This window comes from Glycine soja, chromosome 16 (assembly GCF_004193775.1).
Source record: "Glycine soja cultivar W05 chromosome 16, ASM419377v2, whole genome shotgun sequence".
NCBI classification, from domain to species: domain Eukaryota; kingdom Viridiplantae; phylum Streptophyta; class Magnoliopsida; order Fabales; family Fabaceae; genus Glycine; species Glycine soja.
In genome coordinates, this window is record NC_041017.1 from 18,865,240 (window position 1) to 18,892,784 (window position 27,545).

Genomic DNA, 27,545 nt, shown 5'->3' on the forward strand with positions numbered 1-27,545 from the left:
GTTTGAGTTCCATCAAGCAGCTTTTAAGAGTGGTCTTAAGAAAGTTGCATTTAGAATATAAGGAACAAGGAGGGTAAAGAGAAGCTAATATGAGATTGAAAGGCCGGATACAGATTACACAATCAAGGCATGTTTTATGTAGTGTATAAATTTGATCAATGTGAAAGAATGGACATCATGCAATTGAATCAAGTTTTGTGTTGTTTATAAGTTGTATAAATACATGTTAAATGAATTCTGTCATGAACTCAATAACGTGAGTGGTGGAACGGATGAAGAGTCGAGAACAATAACTAAAGTTTCAAGTTTTCATCTCAAATCAATGACGGGCCAAACATAAGGGTCCCAGATTCGAGGGAACAATAACATGTCTGTGTCTACACTTTGTACAATTTATTGTCTTTTAAAGCTTCCTAAAAAGAAACCCCTTCTCATCCTAAAATAATCAAAACTTGAACAAGTGGAAACGAGGAGAACAAGGAAAAAAAAAAAAACACAATACTGGACAAGCCTAGGTCATACTCCTCCTTGAATGTAGGGTGGCCAACAAAAGCTATGCCACAAATCTTGAATGCAGGTACCTAAGAGAAGCCACTCTTATCCTTCTAACCGGTGGCTCCCTTCGTCTTTATTCTATGAATTTAATGCCCCTTTGGCAAATTTTGCACATCAAAGATCAGTGGCTAGTTGCTAGAGCAGTAACCAACAAACCAAGCACCAAAAATGGCTGTGCACTAGCCTGCAAACACGAGTGTTCAATTAGTTTAGAATAATTTACTCTAAAAAGATGTCCACTTCTGGGGCATTGCTCATTTGGCCACTTCTCCATTTTTTTATGCTTAGAAGCTAAATTTAAGGTCAATATGTACCTGATATTTAACATCATATTTCACAGGGTCCTTGCGGAAATACTTGAACTGCAAGGCACAAGATGATAAGAACCAGTGAGATGCTAACATAAATTTAGAAAGAACGGTTTAGCGTGTATGCAGCAGTCACATGATTGTAAACAATATTTTAACATGTGTGCAATTGTGTACTTACCTGAAAAAAGACTTGTGGAATTATTAGGCCAAGTAAAGCTAACGCATAAAACGGTTTATCAGCCCCAAGTAGATATCCTGCAACCATAAGTTACAATTTAATCCATTTTGCATTTCTTGTTACAAAATAATGATTTATAATGAGAAATACTGAATTATGAAACATATGAAAAAAAAGCACAAAATCCTCGTAACCTCTCCTAAAAACCTGGTTTCCAATATTAATTCTGTGTTGATTATAATATTGCTTTTACTTGTCAATTTGAAATCACCGGTCATGCTGATGCCAACAATTTATGATAACCAGTGCTAGAGTTTTTCTGAGACCTAAGTTTAGATAGAACTTTACAAACTGTGACTCTGACAAAATAAAAAATGGCCATCTTGGTTATAACCAAGTACAAATATCAAATATGGTTTAGACAAAAGATAAAAGCAAAAATCAAACTACAAGTAGTAAACAAGGACAAGGATAATGATTAAGTAAATATGGTGAAAAGTTTCTAACTGTTTTGTTTGTATATATAGTAATTATTTGTATATATTTGAGGGATCAAAATTTACCAGCTACAGATAATTGTGTAATGTCAATAGCGCCAACACATATCCACTTTGCAGTTTCAGCACCAAAAGCAACTGGAAGAGACTACTCAAAGAAGGTAGCCAATACAAAAGTCAGTAGAAGCTACTTTAATGACTGTACATGATTAGAATTTCTAAAACATGAATGAGTTCAGAGTACTGTTATTGAAAGGCAAAGGACAATAGAGTAGACCTGAAGCCCTAGAGCCCTATCCCCTTCAACACTTTTGAAGTCATTGACAATAGCAATTCCCAACTGCAATGTGATACAACAACAATATTAATAACCATTCTTATTTGGCATATTATCGTATTCATATCCAACAAAGTGCCATGTAGAATATATTACATACTCCAGCTATGCTGTATAGGAGTGTGAGAACAATTATATCTGGTGTAAGAGTTCCAAACAAAGCCTGACCCGCCCACCTGTCAGTAAGAAACCAATCAAGATCTTCTGAGATACAGTGCAAGTCCAGATAATAGAACTTAACACTTATTAGTAAATAAAAAAGGACCAGTTTAATCATAATTCTCTGTTGATGAAATGTAGGATTCACCCAATTATGCTTTTATAGCAATAATTGCCACATTCCAAAAGTAAAATGCTATCCAAAAGCAATAATATTTAATATATTATAAAAAGAGCTCCATGTGGCCCATCCTACCAAGTGGAGAAAGGCTTAATTGTTGTTGGAGTGCTACTAACACATTATTATTGACTAAAGTTTATTAAAAATTAAAAAATAATAAGTGAAACTCATTAAATATGTAGGAGCTACAAAATTGTGTTTTGCCAATAAATTTCAATTGATAATAGTGTATTATAAGTATGCTAACATTTCTCTTGTTGTATAAAAAGGGCGGCGTAGTGCACCTGGCTTCCACTTGCTGGTGTCTGGGAAAAGTAGATGTAGTGATGTACGCCACCATGGCCCACCCTCTTAATATTTTAATTATACTATACAAAAATATTTTGTAAAAAAAGATATTAGCCATGCATCTTGCATATAAAAGCTAAGAACCATTCTTGTTCAGCAACTCATCTATCTCAATATACAAATAACCAAAGGATTAACTGAAAACATGTACATTGTTGGAAGAAGAAGAAGATTTTATTTCATTTGGCACACAAAATACAAGAATATGATCCCCTATTTATACTAGAATAGAGTGGCTATTCACATAATTTGCTTATTCAAGAATACTGAATGCTCACATAATTGCTTATTCAAGACTTTGTAACTTACAACTTTACAACTTTCATCTTCCACAATTTAAGGCTCATAAAACTTGTTATTATTATTTTTCTAATTAATATCTAACATCCTCCCTTAATTGGAAAAATTCTTCTGCACACCAAGTCTTGCTCGCAATCTTCGGAAATCTTCAAATTTGAGAGGCTTGGTGAAAATATCCGCAACTTGATCTTGAGTTTTCACATGAGTCAATTCTACTTCTTTCTTGGTAATGCACTCTCTAATGAAATGATACCTTGTATCTATATGCTTACTTCGTTCATGGAACACCGGATTCTTGGCAAGCTCTTGTGCTGATCTATTATCAACATACACTACTAAAAAATCCTTCTTTTACGTCGCACATTCTAAGGCGGTTTCCTAGAATCGCCTTAGAATGTGTCTCAGTGGCATTTTTGTAAATAAAACGAAACTTACTACGACGGTCGCGGACACCCGTCTTTGTTATTATGGCGCAATGGGTTTTTCGTAATTTACACCCTTTCTTCTACTGCGGGTGTGACAAGTAAACCGCCTTTGTATGTTGCCCATAAACATACAAAGACGATCATGGCCTAATAACCGCCTTTGTACAGAGAGAGTTGCTGCACGTGCCACACACGTGAGTGTGTCTTTTCGATTCGGGCGTTCACGTATTCGATCAGTTCTTCGAAATCTCCCACGACGCGCTTGCCCTAGCAGCAGCTTCTCTCCTCTGCCGCCATACCTTCCTCTTCCGCGCTTCTCGTCCATTTATGCCTGAGCTCCTCTGCCGCCATACCTTCCACGTTATCTGCCCTAGCAGCAGCTTCGCTCCACGCTCCTCGTCCGTTTCTGCCCGCGCTCCTCTGCCGCCATACCTTCCACGTTATCTGCCCTAGCAGCAGCTTCGCTCTGCGCTCCTCGTCCGTTTGTGCCTGAGCTCCCATCCATGCCGCTGATGTAAATTCCGTTACCACTCACAAAGGTCGTACATCTTTCCGAGATCAGCTTCTAGTAAAATACCCCTTTTAGTTCTGTACCCGTTTTACAATTTTAACTAACAAAAATTCTTAGTTTTTAAACTTTCGAAATGAGGCAGATAATGTGGTTGGCCACCCTCTTGAACTTCAAAAACCTCCACCTTAGGCTCAACAATCTGACTCAACTTCAGGTAGTTTTAATTTTTTTTTGAAAAAATGATTTCAATTTTTAAAAGTATAATCATAGGTTATGCTAATTGATTTGATTTGCACGCTACTGCAACAGGGGTTCAGAGCATTTTTGGTTGTTTTATTGTGTTTATAGTGTCGTGCTTTTTGTCTAATCTAGTGCTGTAATTGCAGAGGGATGACATCGTGAGCTTCCTTCGCTTAACATTGTTCCTAGTGCTTTTGTTAAGGTATGACTAATTTCGCAGTTTTTTTGATCATGTGTCTCAACAATCTTTTTGGTTTTTTGTATTTTAATTCTTAGCAACTGTGTGTTGTCCTTGGTTGGGGTTACATTGTTAGCATTCATGAGCATAATGGTAGCCATGGTTGGTCTGTCCGCTAAATTTTCTTGAACACAAAGTAAACCAATATGGATACATCTCATCATTTCATTTCGTGAATTCTTGTTTAATGATGGATCTACAATATATATAGCTGTCCGCTCGTTCCAACTTATCCATGCCTGCAAAACATGCTTATTAGTTCATGGATTCCACTTTTACATTATTTTTATGGAGCTTGTAATCCTGTAATCGATACTTTTAATTGACAAAGTAGAAAAAATAGATAAAAGGAAGACTTACAAAACTTAGTAGATCCTCAACATTCTCCCCATGATGAATGCCGCTGTCTTTTTAGTTAGAAATCTCATATTTAATCCTCGCCATATATAAAAATCCTTTGTCAGTGACAACTGACAATTATATGATTTACAAGTGGGATAATCCGGTGACAAGTATAATCCTTTGTAATGACTTTCCCAATCCAATTGTGCTTTCATGTTTGGATCTGCATATACATCCATTAGTTTTAATTTTGTGTCAATAGTTAGGTTTTGTCTTGAACCACAACTGAAATATAGAGAATCAATCTAACTATGCAGTCATTCAGATGTACCAATAAGTGTTTTAAGACAAGAGTGAACTTGAGCATAATTCAAACTACTAACTGACTACTTGTTAGCTCTGTTTGCAAAAGGCTAGCAGCATATAATATTTTTGTTCCAGCTTAAAAATAAGTGTTTTCAGACAGGAGTGAACTTGAGCATTTTAATAGAGCATGTTAATGCTAGGAAGATAGCACAGTAAGCCATTCATATATTCAATCATTATTTGTCAACTCTCTCTCTCTTGCCCACCCAGCTCGTATTCTCAAACTATACTTAATAATGAATTCAGATTCATTAACTAGTAGAAAAATCATATGTATAACCTTGGGCTGGGTCTGAAAGCACAGTATATGCTTCTCCAATCATTTTGAAAAGCTTATCAGCATCCTTGTACACCTCCTGTGAAATTTCCTTCCAAAGTTGGCCTTCATCTCCAACTTCACTTCTAGCCAACAACTAACCAGCCTAGATTCAAACCAGAAACAGATAAAATAAAGTTTCCTAAGTACAACAGTTTTGAAAGCTAAAAATGAGGGTGGCTCGCCTTTATACCCAAAAGCTCATACTAAGATAACTATAATGCAGGCACATAAGATTCTAACCTTGTCTGCATGATGTCGGAGAGCTGCCTTGTGGTATGCCTTCTTGATATCTGTTGTTGTATCAGCTGATTTGATTCCTCTGATATTGACATTGTAAGAGGTTGGGTCTTTAATAACCTTACGGTTCTGAATGAGGTAAGGCACATAGCAGAGTGTGTGAAATTGAGAGAGATGTTGAATAAGAAGAAAACATAAGTTGAGAAAACATCTTCTAGCTATCTTTATCTTTTGGTTTTTGGCATAGAAGCGGTTTTCAAAACTTAGTAGATATTGGTGCATACCCAATACTTAGGAAGTCACATTGCATGACTTTCGTAGCCAAGCTAAGAGTCATCTTTCAACTTAAAAAAAAAAAACTTAATTTCCCTTGGCTGCTTTGAGACCTCAGGATGTCTGCAGTAGGCATTGATATCTAATGGGAGGAGTGTAGAATAGTACATGCTCTGCTCTTTATAATTATTAGTAAATTATAATTATTATATACTTTTAGGAAACCAATTAGACTAGATTGATAATGTAAAATAATGCTCTGCTCTTTAATTATAAATTATATTTGTGATAAATTCTTTAAAAGTAGTATTTAAGGTTGTCGTTAACAAATTCATTAGCCGAAATAATTCAATCTTCTCCTTCATCTAGTGTTATATGATCTCCGATTTCCTTTTTCAGTACACAGTGAAAGTACCTATCAAAAAACTTTAAATCAAATCAATTAAGTTAGAGATGTTTATGTGTATGAGAATGAATAAGATGTAAATTTTCTTTTCTCTATGTGAGTATATGAGTTAAGGGAGGAGGTTACAACTCAGTAACTGCTCCTCACCAGTTTGAACTATACTCCTTTAGTGGGGATCATGCGTTTGGTCTTGCTCGAGTATATGACATGTGTGTTGAGTACCTACTGAGTTTATGACCTATAGGCACATAGGTGTTTCTTTTTTAATTAGACAGTATTTGATTCAATTTTTTTAAAAAAGAAATGTTGAATCAAACAATTTTTATATAACAATTGTTAACTAAAAATAAATAGCTTATGTTTAGAAGAAATTATGAGAGTAATGAAGTTTTAGAAAAGTTAATTGGATAAACTATCTAAACTTTTGGAGAAAATAAATATGAAAATATGTTGCTTTAATTTCTTTCCTTGCAATGAACACTTCGAATGTGGATCTATTTGTAGGCTCTTTGGCTTCAAAATAGTTGTTTGTGACCAAATGGTCTTCCAAAGTAGTATAAGTTGCCTCTTTCATACAATTGTGTATTGACTTTTTTTCTTTTTTTGTCTTTTATCACTTCTGAAATCACCTTTGGTCCTTTTTCAAAATCCTTATCTATAAATTGTATTTGAATTTGAAGTTTGACAAGCAGTTTTGACTTAGGTTTCCCAAGGCACATTGTTTGAGAATTTTTGGAATCGATCAAGAATTTTTCTTCTAAAGCTTCATATTCTGCAACATGATTCTCAAACTACTTCTGAATACCTGTAGTAGTGCTTGTACATCAGTCTTTTTGTCTTTTTTGTTTCGCTTTGTTTCAATCAGTACTTGAAATTCTAGGATAGATTCTTACTTCTGGAAGACATTTCACTTCAGTTTTAAGCATGCTGCTTCTGATATAGCAATTTATTGCTTCAAAACAATGTAGATACGTTCATATTAGTTCTTGTTCAATTTGCATCTTCTGATGGAGCTTTTAATCATATGCAGATTCTTGGCTTGCTACCTTTTAGTCAAATTCATCCCGATCATATTTATGATCATACACAGTTTTTGGTCTGATTGCATTTTGATCTTCTGAAGGTATGCTCAGTTTGGTATGCTTCTAACAATTGTCCTTCTAGCAGGCCTTGCTTGTAATGAGAAATCATCATACCTTTTAAGCTTTTGGACACTTGCATACTTTAGTTTCATTGACCTCCAGCTTGATGTTCCATGGTATAAAATAAATTCATGTTCTTATAATCACATTCTCAAAACAAATCATTAGTAACTTAAGTTCAACAGACTTGAAATTTGCTTATTGAAATTGTCTTATCATTAAAAATTCATCTTATCAGGGGTTTACCCTCAACATATTGTTCTAGTGACATTAATTGTCTATCTTTAGTTTGTTGCATGAGTCTTTCTTAATAGGAATGTTTTAGTAGTTGATAGGGTAGCAACAACCTCAGGTCATAAAAGTGGGATTTAATGGAAATTATCGAAATATAAACTCTAACAAATTCGAATTGAGCAAAGATTCTATCTTTAAAAGTACATGTAATCTCTATAAGAAAAAAAACTAAACTAAACCACTCTTAATAATTTATTAATGCTGGTATCTATATCACTATTGTACCTATTCCTTTTTTTTTTCATTTGGGTTAATTTAATATTGCAACTCAAATTATTACAACCAATTAACTGTGCCATACATTAAGATGTAGTAGAAATTATTTCAATCAAAGTCTTCAAATCCCGTGCTGCTTGTCCTTCAGGCCTAGTTGCATCTTGCATAGTCTGCTTCACCTTAAGAGCATTGTCTCTAATCTTCTTTCCCTCTTCCTACGCCAGAATCAGATTCAAGCTTTTAAGCAATCCATTTTTTGTGAACACCTTTCCTTCCATTACCACCCCAATCTCCCAAACATCTTCTATCAATCTTCCAGCCACTCCTTGATCACCAAAGAATGGCCTGCAGATCATAGGAACCCCACCATAAACACTCTCAGTCACTGAGTTAGGTCCATAGTTAGAAACAAAAATATTTATAGTAAAGTAGGCTAAACTATGGGCTTTTAGAAAAGTCCAAAGGGGTTAATAGACTAGCTTATTTAGAAATAATATAATTTATAATTGAAATATTAATAATAAATATATAATAAGGTTAATTATACTAAGTCTCTGGTTAATTAATAAATTTTATTGAGTCACTATTTTTTTTTGCGTCCTTAATAAAAAAAATTGTTTTTAGTTGTTGTTATTTTGTCTTAATTCTTTAAATATATCCATTTTTATAATGTTTTGTTCATTTGTATGAGCTCCTTTGATAAATATTTAATATGGATTAATAAGAAATCATCGTCAAATTTTAGGGACAAAATTGCAAATATTAGAAGGATTAAAACAAAATAAAAAAATGAAAAATAATTTTTTATTTTATTAGAAACTTAACATAAAATAAAAAATATATTAGGAAACTAAAATAAAATTTATTAATTCATCAGAGAAGGTACTTCAAGTATTACTTTTGGTTCATCCTACATTTTCCAGCAAAGTAAAACAATAATGATATAGAGAAAAGGATGAGAACTAAAATGAAATTACATAGTAAACAATTGTGAGAGAATGTCCACATTTGAAACCTTTAAAATGGAGTGTCTATTTTTTTCCTCAAGATATCTCGACCTCTTCTCCATCCCTCTCTCACTCTCATTTTTCTATAATAATAACTTTTCTTTATCTACCAATCCAATTCTCTGAGGATTGTGGTTTTGAGGTTGATGAGGTCGTGAAAATTTACTCGCTGCATATCATGACATACATGATAGATGATTTCCTAGTTCTAATTTATTTTGTCCATAATATAGTCATTTGAACTATTTTTTACTAATATATATATATATATATATATATATATATATATATATATATATATATATATATTATCTTTTGGTTTTGATCAGTTCAGATGTTGTATGCCAGTGAAAAATTGTTATAAGAGAGGCAATAGTACCGAGGTTATTGACCAACTCTGGAACATCAAACGCACAAACATTAGAGAAAATAGACTAACTAACAAGCACAGTTGGCGATAATCTCACAAAGACTAACCAAATATTTAATCTTAGCAGCCTTAGTCATTCCAATACCTTTGTCAATGATAGACAATGTGTTGTTGGTCTTGTCAGGAATAATGTGAATGAACAACTCTGGCTGACCTATAAGTACCAGACCTATAAATAAATTCATTTATTTCAAAGGATGAGACGCATATTCAATGCACTTCATTTATTTTAATTGTTATAAATAAATTCTTTTAAATTTCAAAGAACCAGACCTATAAGTAATCAACATAAATATAAATATTGTACATGCTTGTATTAATTAAAGTGCGTTGTGGTCTTAATCCTCTAAAATTAAGGTTGATTACTAATTATGCTTGCTCACTTAAGAGACAAATTTCAGAGGATTTTTTTCCCAATCCAATCAGTTGCTAAAGAAACCACAACTTATATTATGAATATATGTGCGGCATAGATTATGATATGGTTAGGCCTATTCTTTGCATGACAAGAGCTACTATACTGCTGGGAATGATGGTGAAGTATGAGATGGACAAAAGTGTTCAACGCTCAAGAATCAAGATAACTCCCTTTAAAGTAGATGGATTAAATTCATACTACAAATCTAAACTTGTTTTGGGCTGTTGTCAAGTATAAGATGTATTCCGTTTTGACCTAAAATGCAAAATAAAGTTTCTAGTACCTGCTTAACTGCATAGCAATTTGATTGAGGGTATTTTGTTATACTCAATAATTTGAGTCTTCTGGTTTCAACATCTTCTGCATTGCTAATATTTTGATATTCTGTCATTTGGCATAAATCAAGATTCATATAGATCATTCCATGTATTTATAGTTAAAGTTTGATTGAATTGCATATTGGTATCGTTTGGCATAAATCAAGATTCATATAGATCATTCCTTGTTATTTATATAAATCAAGATTCATATAGATGCTTTGTGAAGTCATCTGATTTTTGTTTCCTGCTTTTGCAGATTTGCTTCATGTTTTCTCAAATCTGTCAAGAAATATCAATTTCATTGAACATACACGCATTGTTGGTTGGAAACTGTGAGTGAATTGCTCTAAATTATATTCTGCATGTTTTTCTCCCCTTGCAGTTGATTGTGATTTCCTTGTATTATTGCTTATATGCAGGAACCAAAGAGCAAGACCCATCATTATTGACCCTGCTCTTTACTTATCAAAGAAATCTGATTTAGCATTGACTACTCAACGAAGAACACTTCCGACGTCTTTTAAACTGTTTACTGGTATGTCTATATCTATTATCTATAAACATTTATAAATTTTATTTTCTACTGCAAATTTAAAGTAGGATGCCCTTTTAAGGTTTAGCAGTCCTAGGGTTATAAAATATCTAGCTACTAATTGGCTATCAACATGGCAGAATCCTATATTTTTCTCTTATGTTATGTGAACAGGCTCAGCTTGGGTTGTACTGACTCGGTCCTTTGTGGAGTATTGTATACGGGGATGGGATAACTTTCCACGGACTATGCTAATGTATTACACAAAGGCCCAACCTCATCTGTGGTACCCACCCTGTCCTATAACAACGTTTGGGAACAACAAAGAATCTAAGTAAAAGACTAAAGTTAGGGATTATTAGACAAACATAGGTAGTATAAATACAAGCATTGTACAAAAATCCACAAACCTGATCCCACAAATTTGTAATTACTAGAATGATGAGTTCCCCAGTTAAATAACAACAACAAAACCAAAAATGTATAATAGTAATAGACTAGCTTATTATGAAAGAGAGGGCTTCAACAACCAACCAAACACTAGGAGAGGTAAAAAAAAAGACATTGGATAAACAGGAGCACCTCTGGGAGCTCAGCCGTGCATTAGCCGTTTTAGCATCAGCATCTGTAAGTGAAAGTAAATTTTTATATTTGCCAGACTAAGTTTTTATGCACTGATGAATGCTTGGAGTCATTCATTTGTCTGATACTTTTTCAGTCAGTGAGCAGGGAACGTGAAGAGTTTTTGAGGCTTGTTAGAAAGGAGGTATATAGATTCTATTGCATATGAATACATTATGGCCCTTCAAAGAAAAGTCAAATTGCAATATCTTTTAAATGTAATTTAGTATGTGTTCTCCAACGAGGAAACTCATGTCGCACACTCTCGCACGTGCCACTCTCGGTCTCTCACATCCTTCTAACATCGAAACACCCAAGGCCAGTCTAAACTCGTTAACTAGTTTTTCTCATTCAATCTAACGTCCCCAGGTTTTGTTTAACTCTTTATATGATTTAACGATGTAAAAAGTTAATAACTTATGGATTTTATCGTTGTGGGGGTTTACTTTAAATTTAACTTTTTTTAGGGGTGACTGATTGGATTTGAAATGTATTGGCGTATTTGTGTGTGTTTATTGATGTGATGTTGAAAATGCGTTTTATGTTTGTGAAAATTCATGGAAGATCTCTTTTGGTGCTAAGGATGTTGATGTGACAGAATGGAAAGGGGACATTCTGGCAGTGGGTGTTACAGAGAAAGATTTGGCTAGAGATGCAAACTCGAAGTTTGAGAATGTGATTTTGAGCAAGATTGACTCAAAGTTGGGTGGCTTATTAGCTGAAGCCTCTTCTGAAGAGGATTTCTCTGGCAAAGTTGGTCAGTCAACTGTTCTTAGAATTACAGGACTTGGATCAAAGAGGGTTGGATTGATTGGTCTTGGTCAGTCACCTTCCACTCCTTCACCTTTTAAGGGTCTTGGCGATGCCGTTGTGGAGGCTGCCAAGTCTTCTCAAGAAAGCAGTGCTGCTGTCGTTCTTGCCTCTTCTGAAGGACTGTCTGCTCAATCAAAGCTTAGCACTGCTTATGCAATTGCTTCTGGTATTGAATTTATGGTTTATATTTGTGGGATATATATAAAAGCTTGTGATTTGTAGTTATGCTTGACAATGTGCGGGCTTGAAATGTGCCAGGGGCTGTGCTGGGATTATTTGAAGATAATAGATACAAGTCAGAAGCAAAGAAATCAACACTTAGGTCCATTGATATTATTGGTCTTGGGATGGGACCTGAACTGGAGAAGAAACTGAAGTACGCAGGAGATGTTTCTTCCGGAATTATCTTTGGAAGGGAGCTTGTAAATTCTCCTGCTAATGTGCTCACACCAGGTTCATATGACACTTTGAATGTATATGATATGTGATTATTGTTCCTAGTTCTGTAGTTGCTTGGGGTGCAGTTGGCCAGTTTCATATCTGTGAGGGAATTTTGTTTCTCTAAAATTGATCAGTGCTTGATGATTTGTTTACCTCAGGGGTGTTGGCAGAAGAGGCAGCTAAGATTGCTTCTACCTACAGTGATGTTTTCACTGCTAAAATATTAAATGCCGAGCAATGTGCTGAATTAAAAATGGGATCCTATCTGGGTGTTGCTGCAGCCTCGGAAAATCCTCCTCATTTTATCCATCTATGTTACAAACCTCTGAGTGGACCTGTCAATGTCAAGTTGGCTTTAGTTGGCAAAGGTTTGACTTTTGACAGGTAAATAGGTGACCTATTTATCTATAACTCAATTAGAGAGTGATCAATCTGAAGTGGGATTTCCCTAGTGTGTTATCCATGGTTTTGATTTTTTGTATTATAACTTCAATCTGGTGTGACATTAAACATTATAACTTCAATTCATTATGATGTTGTAACTCCATAACAGGGATTTTCCCTAGTGATCAATTGGTTTGATTTCAGTATTATAACTTCAATAAGAGAGTGATCAATTTGAAATGGGATTTCCATGTTTGACAAACCATTTTAGTTAACTTGTTGCTTATTTAACTAGTTTATAAGATTATTTGACCAAAATAGAGATATTTGGTAAACAAACATATCTCACCAGCCTGTAGCAGTTTTTTAGATGCTAGTTGAGGCAGCTTTTGAGCTTTATACGTTATTTTTTTTTTCATTTTTATCTTCAATACTTTATTAAAATTTATCATTTATTATTTCCTTTAGTATATCACATTGTTTATCCTATTTTTTTAATTTTTTAATAAATATCTAGTAATTTATTTTCATAATTTCCTCCGCAATCTTAAAAGTCTTATCATTTTAATTGATTCTTATTTAATATAATAAAATATCCATCATTATAATGAAAACGTCTATTTATCTCTTTAAATTATTATTTTATGTTGTCTGCATATTATTAGTGGTGGCTACAACATCAAGACTGGACCTGGCTGTTCAATTGAACTCGTGAAATTTGATATGGGTGGTTCAGCAACAGTTTTAGGAACAACGAAAGCTCTTGGTCAAATCAAACCTCTAGGGGTGGAGGTCAGTCATTTATGTCAATAGTCATGTCTTTTTCTTTGCATAGAATAACATTTGGTTTGATTGATTGTTGCATGGTATCCTATGTTTTTCTATCTTTCAATGTTATGTCAAGGCTTTTCTTAGGGGTGGTGATGGGTGGGATGTGGCAAATCATGGGTTCATATACATAAAAGTGATAAAACCAATTGCACTTTTTGTCTCAGGCTCAGCTAATGTTTTCCATAATGAACTTATGGAATATGAATTTTCATTCTTTTCTGGTGGCTAATTTGTTTAGAGTTCTGATGGAGATTGTGTAGTGTCTTTTGTGGTGTATTAATGATAATGCATGCAATGCCCAGATTAAAAATCCTACATGTGCAGGTTCATTTTATTGTTGCAGCCTGTGAGAATATGATAAGTGGAACAAGTATGAGGCCTGGAGATATTGTCACAACTTCAAATGGAAAGACTATAGAGGTGTGGATTTACTATATTTTTTATTTGTAGATTTTGTACATTAAATTTATGCTTTTTAATGTGATACTGACTCGTAGTATCTGGTGGATTTTGTTTCAGTTTCAGCCGTTACTTTGCTGTATTTCTTATTTGTAAACAAATTAACTAATTTCAGTTGCATCGTATACATATGTTATATTAAAAATCAATTAATTGGAGTTTTGGCCTTGATGATTTATTTAATATAACATGTGTAGTACTTTACCCCGTTCTTGTACTGAGGATTTGATAGGCTTAACATCTTCCCTAGGTTAACAACACTGATGCTGAAGGTAGACTTACCCTGGCAGATGCTCTGGTATATGCTTGTAATCAAGGTGTTGAAAAGGTATAACATTACGCAGCTATGCATTCTTTCCATCCTTATAAATCATAAAAGCTCCAGGTCTCCCTCCCAAAAGATTTGCTTAGCATTTAAAATTTTATTTGTATGTTTGATAGATTTGTTGATTAATTATTTGATGAATTTATACAATTGTTATTCTTTAAAAATATCTGTGGGTAAGTTCAGTTCTTTATACAAAGATTGCTGAAAAGTGCTGACTTTGGGCATTTTGTATTTACACACTTAACTCTATTGTCTTCATATTTTTGGTTTTTGGTTTCAATTTACATAAGCTTAATAATTGTTTTTAGAATGGTGCTAATGGGTTGGTCAACTGTTCTTCAGATTATTGACTTGGCAACCTTGACTGGGGCCTGCGTTGTTGCCCTTGGACCCTCAATTGCTGGTAATTATAAACTAAAATTATATTATATCAAGTGTGAATCTGTTCTTTTTTTTAAGACCATATACCAATATTTGCTTGTAATAAACACAAAAGGGCCTAATATTTTAGTCGGCACCAAAAGCATTTGTATAAGCTCTGGTAGAGGCTGGACCTGAAAGGTATATCTCTTAAAATGCTTCTGAGTCCTAATTACTATTGCAAACTATTGTTTTTGAAGGTGTGTTTACACCCAGTGATGACCTAGCAAAGGAAGTTTTTGAAGCTTCTGATGTGAGTGGGGAGAAACTATGGAGGTTGCCATTAGGGGAAAGTTACTGGGAAACAATGAAATCAGGAGTTGCTGACATGTGAACACTGGTGGTCGACAAGGTGCTGCTATTGTGGCTGCTCTCTTCTTAAAACAGGTTTGCACTAAATCATGATATAGATCATGTTATTTTCTGAATGATATATACTGCTATTTTTTCGCTCCATGTTTCCCCTAGTGATTGTGTTTCTTCCAAACTTCGACAAGCAGTGTTCCACATAAAATGTGTGCACTGGTGCATGAACTATCCCAATTTGAAGTTTAAAATAATCATATACAAACCATTTATTTAAGGAGAATTATTGCTGGAAAAAAATAGATGCATTGTAAATATGGAAGTGTGTGTTTCTTAGTTGTCTGGCTTCTTGTTGTGTCGTTCCACTGCACATTCATGTTAGCAGTTTCTGAAACAATTTTCCCTTACAGTTTGTTGATGAAAAGGTTCAATGGATGCACATTGACATGGTTGGTCCTATGTGAAATGACAAGAAGCGTTCAGCAACAGGATTTGGCATTGCTACTTTAGTGGAAAAGCAGCATAGCTTCTTGTACTAATTTATAAATTTCCAAAAAGTAAAAAAAAAAAATCCATATTCTACATCGGTTCAATTATAAACGATGTAGAAAATATCCTCATTCTACATCGGTTAAGCGATAAACAATGTAAAAACTCTTCAAATTCTACATCGGTTGATTGAAGACCGATGTAGAAACCTTTCCATTCGTGCCCATTCTACATCAGTTTAGTGATAAACGATGTAGAAAATCTGCTAATACTACATCGGTTTGACTATAAACGATGTAAAAACCTTTCATTTTCTACATCGGTTGATTGATAACCGATGTAGCCACGTTACCATATCTAGTCATTCTACATCGGTTGAACTATAACCGATGTAATAACCTTTCATTTTCTACATCGGTTGATTGATAACCGATGTAGAAACCTACCCATTCAACATCGGTTGTAGCTAGACAACCGATGTAGAAACCTACTCATTCAACGTCGGTTGGAGCTAGACAACCGATGTAGAAAAGCCACCTTTCAAACTCGGTCATAAAACCGATGTTGTGATTCAATGATCCCGGGTTACCACCACGCGTCATAACCGATGTAGAAAGGCCATTAGAACCGATGTAAAAGGCCTTTTTTTTAGTAGTGATAGATCTTTGTGCTTTCCTTTTGCAACAACTAAAGTTCCTCCAACAATTTTCTTAGACAAATGGCATGACATGTGCAAGAAGTTGCAGCTACATACCCGGCTTCACAAGTAGAAAGTGTCACAATGCCTTGCTTCTTAGAACTCCATGTAAAAACACAATCACCCATAAAAAATACAAATCCGGTAGTACTTTTTCTATCATCAACATCTCCGGCAAAATCACTATCACAAAATCCCACAAGCTTATAGTTATTGGAGGGAGAATAAAACAATCCAAAATCAATTGTACCCTTCAAGTAACGAAGAATTCTTTTTGCGGCCTATAGATGAGGAGAGGTAGGAGCCTCTGTAAAGCGACACACAACTCCCACCGCATATAGAATATCGGGCCTTGTATTGGTTAGATACCTTAAACTCCCCACAAGACTCTTGAAGACTGTGGAGTCTACCTTCTCTCCTTCATCAAACTTTGATAACTTCAAGCCACCTTCCATAGGTGTGTTCACGGGATTGCAATCAAGCATATTAAATTTCTTCAACACTTCTTTTGTGTAGCTTTCTTGTGAGACAAAGATACCATTCTCCGTTTGCTTCACTTCCATTCCCAAGTAATATGACATGAGTCCCATATCTGTCATATCAAATTCACGAGACATGGACTCCTTGAAGTCTTTAAACAAATTTGGGTTATTGTCGGTAAAGATAAGGTCATCCACATAAAGACAAATAAATAAGACATCACCATTATTAAAAGCTTTAACATAAAGAGCATACTCATTTTGACAACGAACAAACCCATTGTCTTGGAAGTACTTGTCAATGCGAGTATTCCATGCCCTCGGTGCTTGCTTTAGACCATACAACGCCTTGTTCAATTTCAAGACTTTTCCTTCTTGACCTTCGATGACAAAACCCATTGGTTGTTCAACATAGACATCTTCTTCAAGATAGCCATTTAGAAATGCCGATTTTACATCAAGCTGAAAAATTCTCCACTTCATTTGAGCTGCCAAGGAAATAAGAAGACGAATGGTCTCCATGCGGGCAACCGGTGCAAACACTTCATCATAATCAACTCTATATTGTTGCTTGTAGCCTTTAGCTACAAGTCTTGCTTTGTGTCTCTCAACCTCTCCTTTTGCATTCTTCTTGATTTTGAACACCCATTTGACTCCAATTGCTTCTTGACCCTTGGGAAGGCTTGATAACTCCTAAGTGTTGTTCTTCTCAATGGCTTTGATTTCTTCTTCCATGGCTTGTCTCCACCTTTTGTCTTTCATTGCTTCATCAAAGTTTAAGGGCTCACTGTCAACAAAAAGATAAAACAAATCATTTATAACTTCAGTTTCATCATATAATTCTTGAATATTTCTCATTCTTATTGGCCTTTCACTTGAACTCCCTTTGGAAGATGATGAGGCTTCATTGGTTGAAGGAGTTGGTAAAAGTGCTGGAGTTGAATCATTTGGAGTTAAGGCTTCTTCATCTATTTCTTCAAAGTACGGGAAAAAATCATAAGTGTCTTCTTTCTCCTCCCAATTCCATGTGCCTTCTTCATAGAACTCGACATCTCGGCTCACAATTGTCTTTCCATTGTTTGGATTGTACAATTTGTAGCCTTTTGAGCTTGCATCATAGCCAATGAACACATGTTTCTCACTCCGATCATCAAGCTTGAACCAGGATAACAGTTTAAATCTATAGCAATTAGAGTTTATCGAAGTAGAAGATACCACACCATGGCAAGCTAATGTAACTTGCTCCAAGGGCAAAGTTTCCAATCCATCCATTTTGTTTTAACTAGAAAGAAATGTAGAACTTGGTCAAATGATCAAAATAAGCAAGAGAAATAGAAAATATAAAGAAAAAATCAGGACAATTAAAAAAAAACTACCTTTAAAGGAGGCGCAGAATATATATAAGACAGTATGGCTCCACCCACTGCAAGGTAAAATACTATAGGGAAATCATGCCCTGCCTGTAAAAGAGAATACTTTTACCAATCAAGCTTCTGATAAAAAACGACCATGAGACTATTGTGTATTGTACCCACCCATATGTCCAATATACCAGCCAGAGAAAGACCACCAAGCAGCAACACCCATATTTGAGTGATTACCTGCAAGATTTTGAGCAAAAGGTAAAACAATAAAAATGAAACATGGCAACTAGAAAAGACATCTCAGTCTCAGGTTTAAAACATACCTCATTCTCAGATATTGCCCCAGAAGGAATTGATCTATAAGGTTCATTTATTGCGTCAATTTCTCGGTCATACCAATCATTCAGAGTCTAAAAAAATTAACAACCCAATAATTCAAAGTTATACTTATGTCAGTGAGATATTCCCATCCAATAGCAATTGGCAAAACTTTATATAAATAAGAAAAAAAACACTACCTGTGTATATCCTGTCAGGAATGGGCCGGACATCATCATGCACACAATTGATTTAGCAACATCCTCAAAATTCCAATGAAAATTTCCTGACCGGAGATCATAGTAGATTGAGGACTTCAAGAAGTTGTCTCAAATAAAATATAAGATTCTATACCATGAAGGATGGAGCATTAAATATAGAACTTTGAACATGTGTAAACAATTATCACATTAATATGCAGGACCAAACATTTTAGTGAAAATGCATGTCAAGTTTTAACATTATGCTAGTTGATAGAATTTAGTACCCGAGGCAGCAGCACCACAAACTACTCCCCAAACTAACGGAGGCCAAGTGACAGGCTTTGTGAGTTGAAGACGAATCTTCCATTTATTCTGCACCATATATTACCCAATCAATTAAGAAACACAATATTTTTTTTAAAAAAAAGTTATCTAATAACTGCATTAATTTACAGTTATCTGGTAACTGCATAATTTTACAAAGCTATATAAACTTGCAAATGTAATTGTTAGTAATTTAGAACCAAAGTCAAGCTTACCATGTCTCAAAATATTAAAATAAATTTTCAATAATGTGTACGAAAATAAGAATAGATTAATGGGCATTGGTGGATTGTAAAAGACACATATTCAGATTAATATACTGTGCACCAGTGAAGTCAGCAAATTTTTTGGAAGAGTTTGCAAATAACAATATAAAGACAATTTCCTACAAGATGGTCCAATCATCAGTTTAGGAATTTAGATTCATATCAGCTTGTTTACCAATGATGCATCATGCATGGTTCAACATTTTAGTTGCAAATGATGACACTTTTTTTCCCAACCCTTCAATCAGTTCAATCGCATCTTACATATTTCACGGGTTAAACGGAATAGCCATTTGGAAAGCCAGTTAGTTATGTCTCTAACAGAAATTTGCAAACCTTGATTTCAAAGGAAGGAAGTGCCTATTTAATATAAAGTAGTTTATCAATTGCTAAATATGCCATTATGAAAACCTATTGTCTTCACCTACTTTAAGCCTTTGCAGATTGAGATTACCCAAAAAGTTTATGGAAGCAACCCAGGCTATTCTAAGGTAAGCTAAAAAGAAAATAGTTAAAGTTCACTATGTGATCTAATTCATGCCACTTTGTCCTTGTACTACACTCTGCTAATAGTAAGCACTATTTGTAATTACGTTTTGACATATTAAAACAGACACATAATACTTTCATCAACCAATTTAAACCAACACCAAATTTATTAATTTAGTGGTTCTTAGTTGACCTGTGAAGCAAAATTCCTGCCCAAGGAATCACGTGGAAAGGTTCCAAACAACATTTGTCTACAATTTTTCACAATATCAAATAGAGCAACAAAATCATAACCGCAACTGCAAGTTGAAACCTTGTCACTTGGTAATAAAATTGTTGCAATTCTCTTTATTTAGATTGATTCTATGACTGTAGTTACCCAATCACTTAGGGGACTATATATAAGGCTTTTTGTCTAGCCATGAACTGCTATAAACACACACAAGCACGCAAAAGCAAAATTTCTGCCTAAGGAATCAAGTGATTGCAATTCTCTGAATTTAGACTGATTCTATGACTGTAGTTACACAATCAACAAATCTACATCAGATAATGGAAAGAAAATTGCAATTGCAGAACAGTTGAGGTAGACTCACTGTTTCTTGGGCAGCTCCTTTGATACCAAGAAGCTGATTGAAGCTTGAACCATCTTTAGATGGCGCTGCACCCGGTGCCTGAGATTGAATTGCTCAAATTAAACACCCCACCAATTGGGGCAAAAAAAAAATTCTGTGAGAAACACAAAAATAATGGGAAATGAGCAGCACCACCAAACCAAAAAAAAAAAAACCAAGACACTGTTAGTGGTCGCTTCCACGAACGAGGGTAGCTACGTGAGAAAGAAGACGAGATATATATATATATATATATATATATATATATATATATATAGAGAGAGAGAGAGAGAGAGAGAGAGAGAGAGAGAGAGAGAGAATAGAGAAAAGGCTACGTGTATTATTTCTGATATCCTTCATAAGCTCGTTTTTAGCCTTTTATACCTTCAGTTTGGTTACGTAACAGTCTAACGGCCTAACAGAATTATTACACGAATACCCCATATTATCCCTCAGCTTCTAGAATATGCCATATGCTATCCTCGCCTCTGCATGTTTCGTGAATGCTCTAAATTTTGAGTACGTAGTCTTTCAAGTAGCTAGGAGTGTTGTTTCCTCTCTTGGGCCTTCCTACTGCTAACCTCTGGTTGTTATCGTCATTGGGCCTGGTTATTTGCTGTTCAGGGTTGCTTCTCGTAACATTCCCCTGTTCTTCAAACAACACCTTGTCCTCAAGGTGATGAAGCTCCTGAAGACTTGCCCAATCTTCCCAAGAGGTTTTGTCGGGGTGCAGGCCCTGCCACTACACTAAAACCATCTGTTTTGGCCCATGGTCCGTAGGAATCGTTTTATGGCCCAAAATAGCTAAGGGTGTGGAAACAGGTTGATTATCCATGGCCCCTGAGGGTAGTTTCTCAACTTCCACTGTGTTAGGTGATCCCATGAAGGGCTTCAGAAGGGAGCAATGAAACACGGGATGGATGCGAGAGTGCTCTGGGAGTTCAAGCTTGTATGCAATTGGGCCCATCCTCACGATGATTCTAAAGGGTCCATAAAAATGCCTTGAAAGCTTGGATTGACCTGTTCCAGACACCATGGTTTGTTGATACGGCCTCAACTTGACCAGGACCCATTCATTCACTTGGAACTCATGATCTCTACGATGTCCATCCGCGATTTCCTTCATGCGAGCCTGAGCTTTCTGAAGCTTTCGTCGAAGTAGGGTAAACATGGCCTCCCTCTGACTGAGCAACTCATCCATTGTCGCCACCGTAGACGTGCCCGTCAGGTACTGTGGAAAACTTGGTGGTTTGCGGCCAAAAGTGACCTCAAACGGCGTCAGTTCTGTGGCTGAGTGAGTGGATGTATTGTATGGCCACTCCGCCCACAGAAGAAAATGCCCCCATACGCTTGGCCGGCGATGCATGAACGCTCGTAAATATTGCTCGATGATCCTATTCGCAACCTCGGTCTGCCCATCCATTTGAGGATGATAGGCAGAACTCATTCTGAGTTTAGTACCACTCAGGGAAAATAGTGATTGCCAGAACTTGCTGGCAAAAAGAGGATCTCGATCAAACGTGATGCTCCGAGGCATGCCGTGCAACTTGCCTACCATATCCATGAACAGTTGAGCCACGGTCTGGGATGTGGGTGAGGAGGAAGCATACCAAGGTGCACCCCTTTGGAGAAGCGGTCCACGACAACAAAGATGCACGTGTTACCACGATAAGCAGGGATTCCCACGATGAAGTCCATCGAAAGGTCCTTCCATGGCTGCGACGGCACAGATAACGGACATAGCAGTCCCTTTGGTTTTGCTGGCTCATACTTCACGAGTTGACAACTAAGCAGTTGGCAACAAAGTTGTGCGTGTCGCTCGCCATAGCATCCCAAGTGAAGTTCTCAGCTACGCGATCTAGGGTTTTACGGAAACCCATGTGTCCCCTTGTTAGGGACTGATGAAATTCAGAGAGCAGGGTCTTAATGAACGAACAGTTTGGAGGTAACCAAATTCGACCTCGATGTAAGATGAAGTGCTGAGTTAATGAATGGTCAGGGTATGCCTGCATCTCTGCGCGTATCTTCTCCCTCAAGGTGACAAACTCTTGGTTCGTCTGCAATTCCCTACGTAAATCTTCAAGGAAAGTGAAGTGAGGCACCGAGAGAATGAGAAGTGAAGCAGTTGTTGATCCCCCTGACCGAGATAATGTGTCTGCAACCACATTGCTTTTGCCTGTTCTATATTGAATAACATAATCGAAGCCCAGTAATCGTGCTAGGTACTTTTTTTGTTCAGGAGTTTGAATAGCTTGATTCATCAGTTACTTTAGGCTTCTATGATCTGTCAAAATCACGAAATGATGTCCTAGCAAATACTGCCGCCATTTCTTAACCGTGGCGGTGATGGTGGCCAGTTCACAGACGTAGGTGGAGGACCTAAGTAGCGTTGGACATAATTGCTTGCTGAAGAAGGCGATTGGGTGTCCTTCTTGTGAGAGAAAAATGCCCATTCCCGAGCCCGAAGCATATGTTTCGACTGTAAAGGGCTTAGTGAAGTTGGGAAGAGCAAGCACCGGCGCCGTCGTGACTGCATTCTTAAGTGTCTAAAACGCGTTCTCCGCCTCCGGTGACTACAGAAGATCTGCCTTAGTTAATAGTTGAGAGAGAGGATTGGCTATCGTCGCATAACCCTTTATGAATCCGTGATAGAACCCTACTAAACCAAGGAAACCACGCAAGGCTCGAGTTGTTCATGGCTGCGGCCATCTCTGAATAGCTTGTACCTTCTCAGGTATAGGCCGAACACCGTCGCCGGAAACAATGTGACCCAAGTAGTCTATTTGCTTCTGTGCAAAGGAACACTTTGTGAATTTGAGGGTAAACTTGCCATCCTTCAACACTTGAAACGCAATTTCTAAATGGTGCACGTGCTCATCCAAGCTGTGACTGTAGATCAGTATATCATCGAAGAAGACGATGATATACTTTCGTAAGTGTGGCTGGAACAACCTGTTCATCGTTGCTTGGAATGACGAAGGCGCATTACAAAGCCCGAAGGGCATTACGCGAAATTCGTAATGCCCATGATGGGTGCGAAACGTTGTTTTGCTTATATCGGATTCTCGCATCAGGATTTGGTGATACCCTTGCATCAAGTCCAACTTAGAGAACCAGACCGCGCCTCCTAGCTCATCCAGGAGTTCATCCACCATCGGTATGGGGAAACGATCTTGCACCGTGATCGCGTGAGTGCCCTGTAATCAACGCAGAAATGCCAAGTTCCATCGCCCTTCTTAACCAACAATACCAGAGATAAGAATGGGCTAGAACTGTGTTGTATATGACCTTGCCTGAGCATGGCTGCGACTTGGGTTTCTATTTCTTTCTTTTGAAAATGAGGGTAACGATAGGGTTTCACGTTAACCGGGGCTGAGTGTGGAAGAAGTGTGATAGTGTGGTTTGTGGGTCTCGATGGAGGTAAAGCAGATAATGGTTGGAAAAGGAAAGAGTGTTTAGTGAGGAGCTTTTGGATTGCCGGTATCGGGTGCGTAATTGGCAGTGGTGTCACGGTGGGGGATTCCATTTTAATATGAAAATAGGTGTTGGTATTACCTGTGTCTACCAGGCGACACAATTGAGAGGGCGAAATCATTTGCAGAGACGTATCGCGATCCCCTATGAGCTTGATCAGTTACCCATTGTAGATAAACTTCATAGTAAGCGCAGTGTAATCCGTTAGGACTGGCCCCAAGGATTTGAGCCACTGAACCCCCAATACTACATCAGCCCCTCGAATTGGTAGAACGTGGAAGTCCACCTGGAAATCATGCTTCTGGATCTTCACTGAGATATTCGTGCATACCTGGTTGCACTGTAATTCTTCGCCGTTACCTACCGTCACTCGCAGCGTGGAAGTATCTCGTGGGCTTAATTGTAGAGAAGATACTAACTCCTGTTGTAGGAAGTTGTGCGTACTTTCGCCATCTATGAGGATTTGGACTCGATGATCCTGGATTAAGCCTGTGAGGCGCAAGGTTTCCGGTGCTCCTTGACCGGAGAGGGCATGCAGACTAATCTGCACTGGTGACGTTTCCTGCGAGGGAGGAAGAGTTAACGAAGGAGGTCCGGGATCAATTTCCTGAGTGTACTCGTATTCTTCTGTGACAAATAAGAACAAAGAAGATGTGCATTTATGGCCTCGCGAATATTTCTCGCCGCAGTTGAAACATAAACCTTGTTCACGGTGGAGGGCTAATTCAGATGGCGTTAACCGCTTGAAAGGGATGGTTGCTGAACGTGGTTTGGTCACAGATGGCAGTAGGGATGATTCTGGCGAAGGTCCATTCGAGGAAAGTGAAGGTCGCGTGTTGTTCACCACAGGTGGTGCAGTGGAAGGAGGTCTACCTCCCTGACGGCGACTGTCGAGAAGTTTTTCTTCATGAGTCATGCATATGAGACTGCCTGAGCCAGGGAGTGAGGTTGCATAACCTGTACCTCCCTTTGAATCGCAGGGCTAAGGCCGGATACAAAGCAACTAAGAACAAACGGCACCGGAAGGCCGATAACTCTGTTAGCGAGAGCTTCGAACTCCGAAAGGTACGCTGATACCGTGGATCTCTGCGTTAATTTGCACAAAACTCTCGTAGGATCTTCGTAAGCTAAAGACGAAAACCTTGTGTGAATGGCATGGAGAAAAGCTGACCACGAGGAGAGTTGGCTGCTACGATACATCCATTGAAACCACGCTAACGCCAGGCCCTTCCATATAGAATGATGCCGTCGTCAAGCGATCATGATCCGGTGTCGCATGGTACTCAAAGACTTGCGTAACCTTGAATATCCATCCTTCAGGATCTGATCCATCAAATCGCGGAACCTCCAACTTCAACCTATAGGCTACGTTTGTTGTGGCCGCCGTGGAAGCACCAGCAAACGACGGAGGAGCGTGGGGGTTGGTATGTGAAGTTTCTAACTGATTCATGCGATTAAGGAGTTCATCGAACTTCGAAGTCATTGACGCTGAGAGTTTCGCGAAGGCATCTTCCCAACGATCAACACTAGTCTTGGAGCATGTAGCTTCGGCCATGGCGGAGAGGATTCAATGAAAGCACCAATGTTAGTGGTGGCTTCCATGAACGAGGGTAGCTACGTGAGAAAGAAGACGATATATATATATATATATATATATATATATATATATATATATATATATATATATATAGAGAGAGAGAGAGAGAGAGAGAGAGAGAGAAAGAGAGAGAGAATAGAGAAAAGGCAATGTATATTATTTCTGATATCCTTCATAAGCTCGTTTTCAGCCTTTTATACATTCAATTTGGTTACGTAACAGTCTAATGGCCTAACAGAATTATTACACGAATACCCCATATTATCCCTCAACTTCTAGAATATGCCATATGTTATCCTCGCCTCTGCATGTTTCATGAATGCTCTAAACTTCAAGTACGTAGTCTTTCAAGTAGCTAGGAGTGTTGCTTCCTCTCTTGGGCCTTCCTGCTGCTAACCTCTAGTTGTTATCGTCATTGGGCCTGGTTATTTGCGGTTCAGGGTTGCTTCTCGTAACAAACACCTTCATTGGTATCAGTTTCTGTTGCTCTAATTGATTGTCTCCTCCCTGGAATGTCCATAAAAACAACAAGAATTTCAAATCCACTGAAACAAGCCACATCAAAAAAGCATAAAAACTGCAACTTTGACCATCTTGGTCGCTAAGAAACTATTAGAACATGATTGGTTAGCACATTGAAGATGGGGAAACAAAAGAAGGGCCAAAACGGTATTCAGAACACACAAGAGTTGACTGAAATAGCAACCAGAAAGAGGTGGTGTGAGTCACCTACTGGAAAATGAGACAGAAAAGGCTGGCAAAACGGGTCGAGCTTGAAGCGAAGTGATTCTGGTGTGTGAGGTTGGTGATATTCTTGGTGGAACCGAAACCATGTTGAGTAGAGAAGCCATTGCAGATTCAGAGCTTGAAGATGCCTTGGATACACAGAAAAAGACACGGGTTATCGATCCTTTAAGTGGTAGTGATAAACTAGTTGGAATAAACAAAGACAATTGTCACTTACTGCTGGTTCAAACAGGGTTCTATTTGACCCGATTCTCGCTCCAAATTTAGTTTTTTTTACTTAACCTTCTTAATTAAGTCCATTCTAAATCTAATGGATCTACAAATTTAGTTCAAGAATCCAAGTATATATTTAACCTTCTTATTTCTTAAAGGCACCAAGTTATCTTTAAAAAAATGTCATTAATGTCTCTCTGGTATGATTTCCAACACATTTTGAATGTATTAAATTTCAATATAAAAATTTTCTATTTAAAATTCCTCAACCAATACCCTAATTGAAAAATCCTATATTTAATTATGAATGTACAAATTCTTACATTAACCAACTACAAATCATTAGTTTGTGATTGGATGAAAATATAATAATATTTCATTTAATTACTAAAATATTCCTAATTTTTTTTTAAAAAAATTCTTGAAACGAGTTTTGATAAATAGTTAGATGAGAGGACATCTTAAAAATTAGTTAATGAAAAACTATTGAATAACTAATTTTAGCTCATGATTTTTTTCTTATTTTCTTCTCATAAAAGTACTTACAAAGAAACCTAAGAATTAGTAATACTTTTACCCTTAGTTTTTTATATATGTTACTTCAAAAAATTAATTTAATATATTTTATCTCATCTTTTAAAAAATTTAAGAATTTTACCCTTTGTCTTTTTATTCATAACACAGTTGTACTTTTTATTCTCAATTTTTTTTTATAAAATTCGTCAAAAATATAAAAGTTGAGTAAAGATGCAATTAGGTCAATAATATATTATCTGTTTTTAAAAAGACACGGTTTTTGAATAATAAAAAATGAGACGGATATATATATATATAAAAGCAACCATTAAGTTGCTGAAAATACTTATTCCCTAAGCTCATTTTGAGAAATTTGTGATATTTAAAAAATTGAGAAACATAAATTACACTTAAAAAAAATTAAGTAAATTGATTTGAAAGAATTAATAAAGTATTTATGGTATTTGTAGAGCTTTATGTCTCTCGCACTACTAAAAAAGCTTCTTTTTACGACATCATATTTACCACGGTCATAGGAAAATGTCTTAGTATGTATAAGGATGGCAATTT

The 27,545-nt window shown here is 36.6% G+C and overlaps 2 protein-coding genes across 3 annotated transcripts; one reads left to right on the forward strand and one right to left on the reverse strand.

The window, feature by feature from the left end:
- Positions 1–463: 463 nt before the first annotated feature.
- Positions 464–26,428, reverse strand: LOC114389040 (chlorophyll synthase, chloroplastic-like). Its single transcript, XM_028349631.1, has 15 exons — positions 26,233–26,428; positions 25,962–26,006; positions 20,411–20,499; positions 19,020–19,107; positions 18,733–18,818; positions 18,538–18,624; positions 18,386–18,451; positions 18,227–18,310; positions 18,071–18,132; positions 1,979–2,054; positions 1,819–1,881; positions 1,608–1,689; positions 1,045–1,121; positions 870–917; positions 464–739 (listed from the first exon to the last, which is right to left on the reverse strand). The coding sequence occupies exons 1-15, from the start codon at positions 26,348–26,350 to the stop codon at positions 677–679; spliced, it is 1,134 nt and encodes a 377-aa protein (XP_028205432.1). The 5' UTR covers positions 26,351–26,428; the 3' UTR covers positions 464–676.
- LOC114389039 (leucine aminopeptidase 2, chloroplastic-like) lies at positions 3,561–15,742 on the forward strand. Of its 2 annotated transcripts, XM_028349629.1 has the most exons (17): positions 3,570–3,830; positions 3,945–4,016; positions 4,189–4,244; positions 7,254–7,346; positions 10,307–10,382; positions 10,470–10,585; positions 10,757–11,209; positions 11,301–11,348; positions 11,786–12,182; positions 12,275–12,469; positions 12,616–12,841; positions 13,507–13,633; positions 13,997–14,092; positions 14,382–14,459; positions 14,802–14,862; positions 15,080–15,266; positions 15,596–15,742. In XM_028349629.1, exons 7-16 carry the CDS (start codon positions 11,090–11,092, stop codon positions 15,211–15,213), a joined length of 1,482 nt encoding a protein of 493 aa, XP_028205430.1. In that variant the 5' UTR covers positions 3,570–3,830; positions 3,945–4,016; positions 4,189–4,244; positions 7,254–7,346; positions 10,307–10,382; positions 10,470–10,585; positions 10,757–11,089; the 3' UTR covers positions 15,214–15,266; positions 15,596–15,742. The 2 variants fall into 2 exon arrangements, with proteins under 2 accessions (XP_028205431.1, XP_028205430.1); XM_028349630.1 differs by lacking the exons at positions 14,382–14,459; positions 14,802–14,862; positions 15,080–15,266; positions 15,596–15,742 and adding an exon at positions 14,192–14,242 and having other exon boundaries at positions 3,561–3,830.
- Positions 26,429–27,545: the final 1,117 nt, after the last annotated feature.

What these genes read in the sequence shown, in the direction of transcription:
- LOC114389040 (XM_028349631.1), bottom strand. Translation starts at nt 26,350, where the DNA reads ATGGCTTCTCTACTCAACATGGTTTCGGTTCCACCAAGAATATCACCA. An exon ending in CTGGTATATTGGACATATGG is followed by an intron (nt 18,311 to 18,385) that starts GTGGGTACAATA and finishes TCTCTTTTACAG; the next exon opens with GCAGGGCATGATTTCCCTAT. An exon ending in AATATGATGTTAAATATCAG is followed by an intron (nt 740 to 869) that starts GTACATATTGAC and finishes TCGTGTTTGCAG; the next exon opens with GCTAGTGCACAGCCATTTTT.
- LOC114389039 (XM_028349629.1), top strand. Translation starts at nt 11,090, where the DNA reads ATGAAAGAGAGGGCTTCAACAACCAACCAAACACTAGGAGAGGTAAAA. An exon ending in TGAGGCTTGTTAGAAAGGAG is followed by an intron (nt 11,349 to 11,785) that starts GTATATAGATTC and finishes TTTGGTGCTAAG; the next exon opens with GATGTTGATGTGACAGAATG. An exon ending in TGCTTATGCAATTGCTTCTG is followed by an intron (nt 12,183 to 12,274) that starts GTATTGAATTTA and finishes GAAATGTGCCAG; the next exon opens with GGGCTGTGCTGGGATTATTT.